Source organism: Cydia splendana, chromosome 14 (assembly GCF_910591565.1).
Source record: "Cydia splendana chromosome 14, ilCydSple1.2, whole genome shotgun sequence".
Taxonomy (NCBI): domain Eukaryota; kingdom Metazoa; phylum Arthropoda; class Insecta; order Lepidoptera; family Tortricidae; genus Cydia; species Cydia splendana.
Window position 1 is genome coordinate 3,387,181 of NC_085973.1, and position 14,095 is coordinate 3,401,275.

A 14,095-nucleotide genomic window follows, 5' to 3' on the forward strand; every position below is an offset into this window, starting at 1 on the left:
TGATTCTCGTCGTATTCTAGTGTGATACAGCACAATTATGTCATTGGACGGGTGATTGAGGTGTGGAAGATTACAGATTACAGTCGCATGAGCAAAAACGAGTGCGTAATTTCAATGTGCCTGACTTACTGAGTTAACTTGAACAAGTTCATTGCGGTATGCAAAGTATCCTTAATTACGAGTTACACTATACTAATTGCCGCAGCGAAGATGTTAAAGTACATAGGCTGACCTGTAAGTGTCACCAATTATTGGGAGTATGTCCAAGACAGTTCGCCTGCTAGATCCGCCACAATAAAGTTCGGTAATAGGAACTGATTACTTACCGATATTTTCAATCTGCTAGGAACCTAGCAAAACATTTTATTATCTAGAAGATATTGAAGTTTTCCGTATAACGGTTACCAAATAGGAAGTCAGTTGGTTATCTCAAGGGGCAAGTAGGGGCACAAACGCCTTTACTGCACTATAGCGGCCGTTAAAACCCCATTAAGATTACGTTGCCGGCCGGGACCTAATTGTATGTCGTAATATCGCAATAAGACACTTTAATTAAGGAATGGGAGACTGAAACACGAGACTGTTGAAGTGATTACACTTCGGGTACCGAGATTATGGCTCGCTAGATGATCGTGATTGTTGTAGAATATGTGAAAGCATTTTTATATTGCTTGACTTGTAGGTAGTTGGTATTATAAATGTATAAGTGTATGGATATTGGATATTCGTAATTGTTTTACACAAACATTCAGAACGAATTTGACTGAAATATGCCAATTTTGTAGCCTGACTGAGGGACATTTTATTTCAGAAATTATCTCCAGTGAGAGTGAAATAGGGAGTGAAAATTTATGATGCTCTTATTATGATATAAGTCATTCTAAGTACCAGAATTAATACAACGCAAGTCTATGTAAGATCTTATTCAAACGTATGTCAAATTGTTTAGGGTAAAACAAGTTTAGTTTTAGTAGAAACCAAATATAATTTATAGAACATATACTAATAGTGTATTGAAGATATAATATTCGTTCATTCCTTCACTTACATAACACACCAAAAGGCTAAGCCAAACCCAACTGTTGCTCACTAAAATATAAAACGTCTAATATAAGTGCTTTACCGTGTCCGTGGCCCATAAAAAATATGACCCCATTTAAAATAAGTTATTTATTGCTAATACCGCCCGGGTTTCGTAATAGTCCGAGTGGGGTGTAGGGGTTTAGAAGGACGGACCCCAAAATTGACTTTTACGCAATCGCTTTCCGGGTTTGTTTATGAATGGAACTGAATTTAGGTTAACAATATGCGTCCTTGATTCGACTTGGATTTGAGAGGTTTTTAAGAGGAAAATGACGGCCGCTTTTCCATACAAACGTAGTCTCCATTTTCCTCTCTGATCTTCATTGAGACTCCTAAGGCTCCTAGAGACTTATTGATCGTCTAATCTGGAATATTGGCGGATGACAATATTTATCACGGAAATCGAGATTTATGCGGGCTCAGCACGGTTCCATTTTTATCGACTATCACTATGCGCGTCCCTTTCGCACTTACATACTTGTTAGAACGTGACAGGCATGGTGACATGGGATAAAAACGCGACCGTGCTACGCCGCCTGGATTCCGTTGTGATAAATATTGACATCCGTCAATATACTAAACTACACGTACAGTAAATACATACTGCGAAATGTCAGTACGCATCGCAACAGCAACGGAGACTGACGACGGAACTCAGTCACTCAGAACTTGTGAGATTTCTTCAACCATAAACGTCACTTTTGACATTGACAGATCAGATCCATAACTCCAGCTCTAATTCATAAACCTGTTAGTAAAATCAGAATATGTCCGTTAGTTACACATGTCTGTTATGAATTGAATCGGAACCGACATGTAAATCTCGGCATGGGAAGCGGACACAATAGGACGGAGCGTTCATGTATTGTTCCTTTTAGATAAACAGCGGATGCTTAGCGAACAATCGAGCGATGTGCGATCAATGTTACAATATCGGCGACATTGTATTCAGCAAAAGATGTCATAAAATTCTCTATTTCTGCTATTGACTGAATTTTATTTTGTATTGGTCTCGAATAAACTCGATTTTTACGAGATTCGGTGCTAAAAAAGCTTCCGAGTCTTTTAAGTCAATTGAGTATTTTTAAGCGCAACTCAAAAGGACTCGGAACCTCCGAATAAAGACTCCGTCAACAATTTTGTAGATTTGATCTAAAAACTAGTTGCAGTAGGTAATTCTGCAGTAAAGAAAATAAGCGTTATATTATAGAGTACCTAACCCATAAATTTTATATATATATATTTTTAATAAGTGTCTTCTAACTCTAGGACTCAGTCTCTACAGCCGACTTGGGTCTCTAACAAGTTGAACATATACTAAAGTTTCGATTTATAAATAAGAGTTCAATAAACCGAGTATCAACCTCAAAGTACCTATAACTAAATTAATTTTATTCCGAGCATATTGTGTCCGACGTCCGACTGCTGCCGAGCTAGACCATTACTTTGGGCAGTATTTCATAGCTAAAAAAAAAACAAACTAGGTATATATTCCTAAGTAAGTAGAAAACGTTCTATGATCCAACGTGTGTCAACATCCATATTTGCATTAGCTAGTGGAGAAAGTGTGATAACTAGAGCGCAAATATGCGCTAAAAACGCATCGTCAAAACTGGTTTAATTAATCGTATGACAGTCACAGATAAAAAACTAGTCGGCACTCTCTCTGTGAACTAGGATGACGATTCATGTTCAAGTGATTTCATAATTCTTTCTGTATAAGCCTCGGAGCCCGCGGACTATCTGTATGAGGAGCTATAATTTTTATTAGTTTCATCTAGAAACAGAAATTACTTTTTGTTACGTGCTTGAGGGCGCTGCGCCCGCTCCTCACCGCGATGACTACAACATGTCAACATGTTCTCACCTCTACAGACAGCTTGGACATGTCCACCGGGATGATCCGCTTGAGGACCGACAGCCGCTGGAGGCGCTGCGCCGCCTGCTCCTATGACTACAACATGTCAACATGTCCTCACCTCTACAGACAGCTTGGACATGTCCACCGGGGTGATCCGCTTGAGGGCCGACAGCCGCTGGAGGCGCTGCGCCGCCTGCTCCTATGACTACAACATGTCAACATGTCCTCACCTCTACAGACAGCTTGGACATGTCCACCGGGGTGATCCGCTTGAGGGCCGACAGCCGCTGGAGGCGCTGCGCCGCCTGCTCCTATGACTACAACATGTCAACATGTCCTCACCTCTACAGACAGCTTGGACATGTCCACCGGGGTGATCCGCTTGAGGGCCGACAGCCGCTGGAGGCGCTGCGCCGCCCCTATGACTACAACATGTCAACATGTCCTCACCTCTACAGACAGCTTGGACATGTCCACCGGGGTGATCCGCTTGAGGGCCGACAGCCGCTGGAGGCGCTGCGCCGCCTGCTCCTATGACTACAACATGTCAACATGTCCTCACCTCTACAGACAGCTTGGACATATCCACCGGGGTGATCCGCTTGAGGGCCGATAGCCGCTGGAGGCGCTGCGCCGCCTGCTCCTATGACTACAACATGTCAACATGTCCTCACCTCTACAGACAGCTTGGACATGTCCACCGGGGTGATCCGCTTGAGGGCCGACAGCCGCTGGAGGCGCTGCGCCGCCTGCTCCTCGACCGCGATGAGGAACGCATCCTGGATGTTGCTGAGTCCGATGTCCGATACTGCGAAAGAAAATACATTGTCAAAAAAAGTGTTTATCACTATATATGTGGGCGAATCAACGTTTGGACCGACTCTTTTCACATCTTTGGCGTTACCAAAAATGTCTCTGGAGCTACCAAGAAACATTTATAATTTAATATATATGTCTAAATTTTAGTGCTTGTTAACGTACCTATGACATAAAATCACAAAAATTTACCCTCCCATAGAAAACGGACTAGCCAAAGTGTCGAGGTTGGTCCCATAGTAAAAATTGCTCATTAGAATCCCAAAACCTCCCTGGCAACAGGAATAATGCAGTTTTTAGCTACGTATAATGTCGTAGAAATGAATAAAGTGTTTATCCATCTATCCTATTTCACCACCGTAGTTAGAGATTGTTTACGAAGAGTGACATAGGTACGACCTCAGATTGATTCGCTCCAACCATTGCACAGAAGCACAGAAGTTTCAGGTTGTTTCCAAGTAAGTTCGTTAAGTTGCTCCCATTAATGTTTCATTGATATGGAGGTCTGACACTTCCCTTACGCGTGTCGGCGCTAGCTAGTGGTAACAAGTTAACTGCATGAAACTAATATACTTATGCCTCATTAGGTGTTAACGTGTTCTGATAAAGCTTCTAGGTTTCCCACTTCCCTAAAAATCCTTAATGTTAGTCAGCTGTTATACCAGCTAAGCCTTACCTTAGCTGCTACGAGTATGGTACCAAAGACTATCAAATGAGATTTCCATTTAATCGCCCGACGATCAGTGAAGAGAAACGTAAAACAGTGTAATTATTTATGTAATCCATTTTAATAGGCACGTACTTTGACCCAATAGTACATTACATATAGGGAGGTAATATGGGAGGCACAAACACCTGCGGTCTGGGGCTTTACGAATTACCGCCAGTGGTTTGTATAAAGTTTTACGTCTTGCCTTGCCAGGAAGTGAGATTTTCTTCCCGTCCCGTGGGAAGAAAATCCCACTTACGGGCCTAGGGTGACGTAAACATAAATGTATACTTAAAACGTAGCCTTGTAAAGACGTTTACACTACATATGGTGCTAGTGGTGCTACTTTACCGCCCTAGGACGGGATAAAGGACAATACGTGCATATGTCAAAAATTTAAAGGGCCATATGTACTGTAAAACGTGTACAATACACGTGCGAAAAGGTACTTCGAAACTCGTGTCGATTTAAAACACTCCCTTCGGTTGTGTTTCAATTTATCGCCTTTCGTTGCGAATTTCCTACTTTTCGTACTTGTATCGTAATGTGCTATTGTGAACTCGACTATACAACACACAATAACCTGCGTACTTATATATGTTGTTATCATAATCGTCGCCACAAAACCTGTATGATCTATGCATCAACTCAGGCTATCTGCATCAGCATCGGTGCGCCAGCGCAATCTGTATTCGATCCACGTGCTCGGCTGCGTGTTGAATTCACATAACTATTCACTTTTGCTGTACTTAAACCAGTATACTTACCTAAGCTATATGGGTCGATCAACTATTTCTTGTTGTTATTCTGTCCCATCAGCCAGGTGACAATAGTGTAGCATAGTTTGTTAGAAGAACTGCTGTACCATGTTCTACAAACGTGCTTAGTAGATGTCCCATCATTATGGAAAGGCCTTATAACTACCAAAAAATTCAAGATTGGTTCATTCAAATACGAAAAACTAGTATTTTAAGAGTGACCCAGGAGACCGTAACCATGGCAACTCGGGACAAGAAAAAGTTGATTCACCCATATAAATCTTTAACTTTCCATTAGGGTCTACATGTGCCTATGTATATACTTATATACTTACTCGGAAGTCAAAGAAAATAGGAAAACTAACCCCTCGTCAGATTTTTTCTTGTAGAACCTCCTCATTTTAACCGACTTTACATTTCAAATGGAGGTTCAATTTGATTGTATGTTTTTCCTCAGACCCCGTCATTACTCAACTAATAAAAAAAAATTTTAAGTGTATACTAAGTAATAGATGAGTATATTTTTTGGCAAAATCCAGTTCTGATGGATGTATGAGGAACTCCTCAAATTTTATAGGCATACATAGACATACTTAGTGGTTTTTGTATTTTCATCAACGAATCAAGCATTTACAAACCTCCTGAGTCCCTGAGGCCTTTATAAAGGATTTAATCCAAATGGAATTTTGAATTAAAATGGAATATAAAGAAGGTTGCAAATTCAAAACTGCAATAATGACAAGGGGGACTCAGGAGTGACATTAAGTAAACGTATTCATTTGTTTAATCATCACTTTAACTTACACTTAACTCTACAGTTAGTCAATTTTAGTTTTTAGTTAGCTTTATTTTAGCCTTCTGCTTTTCTACCAAATTATTTATAAAAACATGTATATTATATATTTTTTTTTTTTATTATGGCTTTTACTCCTCGCTAAATTTAGCAAGGTGGATTCTGCCAATGTCGAGGTGTAGACTTTTGACTTATGAGACGAGACTGACGACTTATACATTTAAAAAGGTAACGTATGTTTTATCTTTAATAAACTCAAACATTTCAAGACTAAAAAAGGGACATTTAATGAAGTAGAACTGCAGATGAAGACCAGAACGGAACACCTCAACGAAACGTATTTCATGTTTGGCGATAGGTGTTCCACGTTAAGGTACTTCTTTTTCGGAGATTTTTGGAAAAATATGACCGTACAAGAAATGACAAGATTTTTAGAATGATGCCTAGACTCAGGATATTCCATTTTTTATATGGCAACCCTATTTATCAACTTTTATAAGCTAACTTTTATTAACAAGAGGTCAAATTACAGCAGACAGCCGTCCAAAACCGCGGCAAATCACTTGATGAACACGCGCTGAGTCATACTTGAGCATTTATGACGCCTCTCCATTCAATGTATGAGTTTGATAGCGAATTGAACGTTGGTTTTAGAATTAGTTATGGTTGCTGTAGGATGACAATAGACTTCCTTGACAATGGTTGTCTTATATAAGCTTAATATATGTGGCTTGCGGTATGCGCATGAGATTATTGAACAGAAATGAACCGTTGGGCCTTGTGTGCTAGACGGATTGAGAGTATAAACTATAGATCCATACTTTTTCGCGCAGAATTCTATCTTATCTTTCAAAAGAGCAGGCGGGTGATTTGTATTTCGAGGCATTCGTTCGAGTCGAGAAGCTAAATGAGCGAATCAACATCGACCGTTTTGAGTGCGTTATTCAAAATGTTTCTGGAGTTACCAAGAAGCCGGGCTTCTAAAACATATTTGGTCAGTTTGAGTACTACTTTTTCTTTGATACTGACTGTACAATCCCGAAATAATAGGGTTTAATTAAAAGTATGTAATAATGTATCCCTAATGAACTCCCAGCCGTACGAACTCACTAAACCGAGCCAACTTTCTGAAATCACAAAGTTCATTCTTTCTTTATAGGCACCACATAAGTCGGCTAAAACAAAAAACTCCATGGTCTGCTAACAAACGCAGTACCGCTAATAAAGAGTACGATACGATGTCTATAATTATGTGTACATTTTAGAACTTATGTCAAAGGAAAAAAGTTGAAAATAGTATAGTATGCCGGTTTGTTTTAAAAGTTCTCTTCATTAATTCTGTAGCAACACTTGAAAAGGTTTTATTTCGTCTCTTTTCGTCGACAAGTCTTTTCCGACCCTTTACAATTTTTCACTACTCTTACAGTCAGTTTAATTTCTACTCTTTTTTGTCAGACTATACATGGCGATGGGTTTATTTATTCGTGAAGTTCGTTAGGAAATTAATTGCCGAGATACATACCTATTTAAAGACTTTTGAGCATTTGTTAAGAGCCCATCAACGTGCACACTAGCACTATTTAAGTACCTACCTTTTGATTACATCAAACTAGTTTTAATGTTGCTGGATTCGTCAATCTATGAACTCAAAACAAAAACGGCCGCTTTTAACTTTGGACGCATAAATTGACGAATCCAGTAACATAATAACTAGTTTGATGTATTCAAAAGGTACTTAAATACACAATGCAGTAGTACAGTACAGTAGCGGCCTCCTTTTTTAAATACCTTTCGTTAAATTTAAATAATCACGATTATTTAGCAGTGGATGCACGTTGATGGGCTCTTAATTAATTTTATAAGTACGGCAACGAACAGTGAATTCAGGTGCACTGACAATATTTCAGAAAACATAACAACTATTTGCAATTCGCTATTTTTCTATTTCGGGTTGCAATTTATTTAATTCCATTGGGACTGGATGGTGCGTGGCCGTTCTGTATGAAATATTACTCATTCTGTGTCGTACTTCTAAATCTAGAGCATTCCATTGAAAGCAGCTAATAAATATTAAAAGGGTGGCAATAAGCCTGTAATGAGAATGTTTCGTCACTTATTGCGAGCGTCCCGCCGCTGCAGGAATACTAACTAAGCAGACAGACCTTGCTGTACCACATTATTTATCTAAGTATTCTAAGTAATACCTAGTACCGTACCTAAGGGACATAGCACACTGCTTCGCACTTCGGAACGACATCCGATGCTGCCATTAACTTTGTAATGTAGAATCTCGATTTGTATGTAAAAATCGCACGGTACATACTTAACACATTGGCTCCGTCTAACCGTGCGGATCGCAAGACGATTCGTGCGTTCGGACGAAGATGCGGTGCGCGCCGCAGGGTAAGTATGCCACACCGAGCTCCATAGCACAGTACGGATTTTTGTACGTAGACGCGATTCGTCGCGCATCGCAGCTTCGGACGAAGATTACGAAGATATACGAAGAAAATAGCACCACCGGACCGTCGTCGCCGCACGCGAATTTGTCGCTTCGCACTTCGGAACGACATGCGACGGCACCGGCAGTGTGGTATGCCCCTAAAGCCAGCCAGACGGCATCGTGTAGTGCTAGCCAAGGTTGCCGCAATTATTGCAGGTGAATCAATAAAACAAAAGATAAAAGACATTTTATTCGTGACAATTACAAGCATGTAAATTTAAGGACATCCTAGCCTAATAGTTGGTTGTGACCCTGCGAAGCTGGGTTCGAATCCTGGTAAGGGCATTTATTTGTATGTTTATCAGAAATAATTATTTATTCCTAAGTAAGGTGTGGATGTTTTCTATGTGTATATAATACAGTATGATTATTTCCACTTTGAAACTCGGGACCTCTCGGTTGTAATTAACATAATCGTAAAGGTTCGTGTTTTTACATAGGATATGTACCAATATAAAATCCTAGAACTTACTTACATAAAATAAACAGATCTATTTAATTATGTAATATAATTAATAATTAAACCTCAACCTTAGTATAAAAACTTCATTAATATTCTAAATAGACTACAATCAACTTTTTATGACATAGAGACTATAATGGATTTGGTCTAGTTTCAAATATAATGTAATTTATTCCGAAATATTTTTTCAACGCTGTGCAAATTGCGTTTTCGATTGCGATGTTGCCAGACTTAACATCAATACATTAAGAAAAAGCTCGCTTTCATAATTGCATCAATAATAAAACTGTCTAAGTATGACTTGAAGTGGCGCGAGGAAAGGCTTTGCACTTCAAGAATGCAATTTCCATTGCATTTTATTCAAAAGAACATCAAAAACTTCCGCTGCATTTTCTAGTAGAGCATTCAAACGTCAGGAAATCGAGAAAATGAAGAAGAAATTCGCCAGATGCGCTATGATTTTATTATCTGTGCACAATTGAACTGCATTTACATGCGGACAATTGCAGCTTGCAGGGTATATCTTAAAATATAAAACGCAACGGAAATACATATTAAATCAGTAATTAAGTAACTTTGAAAATAACAGTTATTTCATCCAAAAAATGTAGGTATCTCATCCACAAAAATATACATAGGTTCAATAGGAATTGAAAATAATGTAAATAAATATGACATATAGTTAGTGAAACCAATTTGTCAGTCAGTAAGAACCAGGAAAACTATACTCATCCTTTTCTTTTGGGTGCTAGTACTAGTGTACGACAAAGATAGTATGATTCTCTCTGTCTATGTTTGAAATGAGAGTCCTTTGACAAACTATAGATACCATGTTATAGCGCGTTCCAGGGTTAGCCAATTAACTCGAAGTTAAACGTTTTATTTATTTATTTAAACTTTATTGCACAAAAGAAAACTTATCGTACAAAAGGCGGACTTAATGCCAAAAGCATTCTCTACCAGTCAACCTTAAGGCAAAGCAGAGAGATTGTGGGCGGTGCAACTGCTACTACTACTAACAAAATTTAATATAAGGACGCAACGCTAATTTAAAGAATTTTAACATACATACGCAAGTACATCAAAATATACACGATACATATAATATAAATATACATATAATAAAAATATAAATATACATATATATATATATATATACCTAACATTAAATATATACAATAAAATATATAACTTATATAACTAAAACTAGGAATCCTTCATTCTACCAGCAAAGAAAGCACGTAACGATTTCTTAAAAGCGAACTTGTTTGGGGCATTTTTAATACTAAGGGGGAGTCGGTTCCAAAGGCGCGCTGCCTGCACGCAGAACGAATCTGACATAAAGCCAGTGCGATGTGGAGGGATGGATAAGGACATATTGCCAGAAGAGCGAAGCTGACGGTTGCGAGAAACGCCGTAGTATTGAAAGAGGGACCTGAGGTATACAGGAGAGTGTGGATCGTTGAGGACAGAGTATAGAGTGCACAGCATGCGAACACTGCGTCGTTGACGGATGGGAAGCCAGCCAAGCTGGGAGCGGTATGAAGAGACATGATCGTATTTACGCAGACAAAAAATGAAACGAATGCAGTTATTGAGAAGGCGATCCAACTTATTGAGAAGTTCTTCAGTTAGGTCAGGATAACACACATCACCATAATCAATTATAGGTAGAATTAGAGTGTTTATAAGGAGAATTTTAGTCTTGATAGGCAAAAAGTGCTTTAGCTTATTTAGTGAATGAAGAGAACCCATAACTTTTCGGCTGTTAACCCTTAAAACGTTAACACAGGATTAAATTGTACTGGTAACTCCGGGGTTAATCCCGAGTTAGTGTCTACCCTGGATGGCGCAAGTGGCCCTAAGCTGGCTACTTTATTGTCTATTGACTTAATTTAATGTCTTCCATCAGACCCAGTATTTTTTTCCTCATGAAATTTGCAAAAAAATAAAAAAATATCAAATCTTTGAAAGACATCATTCAGAACGCTATAATAATTTCATCATATCTCTATGATTCATGTAGATAAGTTATTGTATGTAAATACAATTATAACCCAGCATCACATCAATGGTTACCTCTGATTATTCTCGTATGCAATGAACAATTTCATACCTTAAATCATAAGCGATAAGGTGCATATTTCAACTTGAACTTCAACCACACCTTTATTACAATGACGCTGATGTTTAGTACAAAATGAACACAATAAATTAAACCTTATTGTTAAGACATTATAGTTCTTATTAGATTGGTGGGTGTGGTAGAACCAGTTTGCAAGTTATGAACGGTACAGACTAACATTACATGTAAAGAGAGAATTGGGCTAAATGATTATTTCTTGAGCTGATACATAATGTTTTGTCTTTGAAGTTGATTTTTTACAAGATTTTTTTTACACGCCCTTTTAGTATGTATTTTTAGTGTGGCTGTGGGGCCTGTGGGTCAAATCTTAAAAGCTAAATTGGATTGGATCTTTCTTGGTACGAGCCGGGGTTTGAAGTTGAACCCGCGACCTCCGGATTGAAAGTCGCACGCTCTTACCGCTAGACCGCCAGCGCTTCACGAGATTTAATCAATTATTTAATGAAAAAGCCCAGGAAAGAAAAAAAAAGAAAGAAAGACCAGGTCAAGAGCACCCTAAACCGCGTGTATGAGGAATGTTATGAAAGTGAAGGAAGCGAAAGAGGTATGTCAGGATCCGTGGTCTCTGCCTACCCCTCCGGGAAATAGGCGTGATTATATGTATGTATGTATTTAATGAAAAAGCCCTTGGTTATCAGGTCACGAAGATAACATAAACAGCTCCTCAATTTGCGCCATTAGATATAAATGGCGTCATTAGACACGCCAAGAATTATTGCAAGAACGCACCAGTGGGCTTTGCGCACTGTTAAATTATCACTATATATCTTGAATATCTTGATTGCATTCCATTGCATGTGCTGCATTTAAATGCCTATAACTATTAACGACAAGTAAGTACTACTAAATTTACGTGTACATACGTTCCTTCACATGTACATACGTTCTATATACATATGAAGCGGTAGAGCGAGATCTGCAGCGATTTTGATAGCCCGGAGTGTGAAAGTGTTATATTAAACGTTAAACTTCTATGAAATTATGACGTATAACTAAACGTAAGTTGTCATTCAAGAAAAGTTACATATAATTTAAAAGTAACATAATACCAACATAAAACTGTAGATTCTTGATATAATTAAAAAGTGACTTAACTGCAGATTCTCATTTAGCGTGTGGTATATTAATTGAGCTATGACTAGAGGATGAGTCAGAGAAGCTTGCGTGACTTGACACCTAACATTACAGATATAATACCTAATAGCTGTTGAGGTAAGTTGAAAACGGGGGTAAGACAAAAAGTCCTCGATAATCCCATATCACGTGTAATATTTTTATTTTTAGTGCCAACAACATTATTCCAATTGCTATAATATTTAAATATTTTACAAACACCATGGCAGGGAACAATTTACAGTGTGGCTACCACCAGTTTGGCACTGGACGTAAACGCTATCAAGAACGTAATTTACTTTCTATGCATCCCGTTCGTACTCGCATATTATTACGAGTACGTAGACATTAGCATATATGTCAGTTTTGACACTGGCAGTGACTGGTACGGGTATAGGTTTATAACAACGCCGTACTGACATCCTAGTCCGTGGATCGAAGTTATTATGCGGTTATAATGATGTTATGGTTTTGCTGATGCTCGGGCCCAAGGCTAACCGGTCTGACGGATTCAGTTTTTATCGCCAGTTATACCTAAGGAGATACTGCCCGATTCGAACCTTAAGATACGTCAATTAATAGATCTAGAAACGATATGGATTACATGTGACAGTTTCAAAAGTGATGTTTTTGTTTGAAGAAACGTCACATTTGACACTGACACATCTAATCCATATCGTTTCTGGATCTATTAACTGACACATCTTAAAGTTCGAATCGGGCCGATAGACTTATATATTTAGAAGTGATTCTTTTCTATAGGAATAATACAAAATGTACCATGATTCACTAACAGTGTCAATACTGACATAAGAGTTGTCTAAGCTACGTAATTTACGTTCTATACAATCTATACACCTCGCTCGCACTAATATGTCCGAGCGAGATGCATAGAAAGTAAGTTAGAGTTAGACCAAGAAAAGTCTGCAGCTATTTTGATAGCCCACGCAGTGCAAGTGTTATTATAAACGTCAAACTTCTATGTAATTATGATGTATAATAACACTTGCACTGCGTGGGCTATCAAAATCGCTGCACACTTTCCTTGGTCTAACTCTATGTTCACGCTAGCGTTTATGTTAGTGCCAAACTCGCACTCTAAAAAATGAAGATCAACTAAGAGCAGTTTCTTCTTAGTTGACGTTAAGTTAATTACAACAATTACGATCTTATATAAATCAATGAAAGCTGATTATTTAAAACAATAAGTGTATCTGTGATTGAACTAATAAAGTAGGTATTGATTAATCCTAACAATTGTATACCTTGCATCTATTATTAACTTGTTGACATAATTATGTAACGTAGGTTGATTCAATAAATATCAAGCTTAGTTGATCTTACTAGGGTCAATTAGTTAGCATAATTCTTTTTCATGTATATATTGAACAAGATCTTAGTTGGCTCAGTTACATAACTATAGTAAAATCAATCAGAATTACCTTATTTGAAATGTCGAAGTCCTTGTTAGGCTCGTATGGAATCAAGATGCTTGATTACGACTATCAAAATATTGATAGGGCCAACCAAATTTTTTTTAGAGTGCGGTGACTCTACATTTAATTATTGTCTGGTCTTTGACTCCTGTTTTAAACATGTCTATTGAAAAAATACTGAAATGACACATGATGTTTCAACCAAAGAGTTATTGGTTGTTGGAGAGGTAGGGCCCGTTGGGATTTTAAAATAGACATCTATTAGATATCTTTTAGACATCACCAAGATACGATAACGATATGTTTAAGATCTAACCTGTCAAATATGACATTTGCGCGATTCTGGAGATACTCTTGAACGATTTCCTCAGGATATGACTTAGAGATCCAATTCACATCTCATAGATATCTTAC

At 38.2% G+C, this 14,095-nt stretch overlaps 1 protein-coding gene across 5 annotated transcripts in view; it reads right to left on the minus strand.

Moving 5' to 3' along the window:
• Positions 1 to 14,095, minus strand: part of LOC134797040 (protein PALS1) — a 222,126-nt gene that overhangs the window by 185,170 nt on the left and 22,861 nt on the right. For 3 of the 5 annotated variants that reach the window (XM_063769250.1, XM_063769254.1, XM_063769252.1), the window contains one exon: positions 3,619 to 3,752. In XM_063769250.1, the coding sequence (XP_063625320.1) occupies positions 3,619 to 3,752 (134 nt within the window). Of the gene's footprint in view, positions 1 to 2,950; positions 3,028 to 3,062; positions 3,140 to 3,618; positions 3,753 to 14,095 lie in introns of those variants that run through there. The other 2 variants (XM_063769251.1, XM_063769253.1) reach the window with 2 other exon arrangements.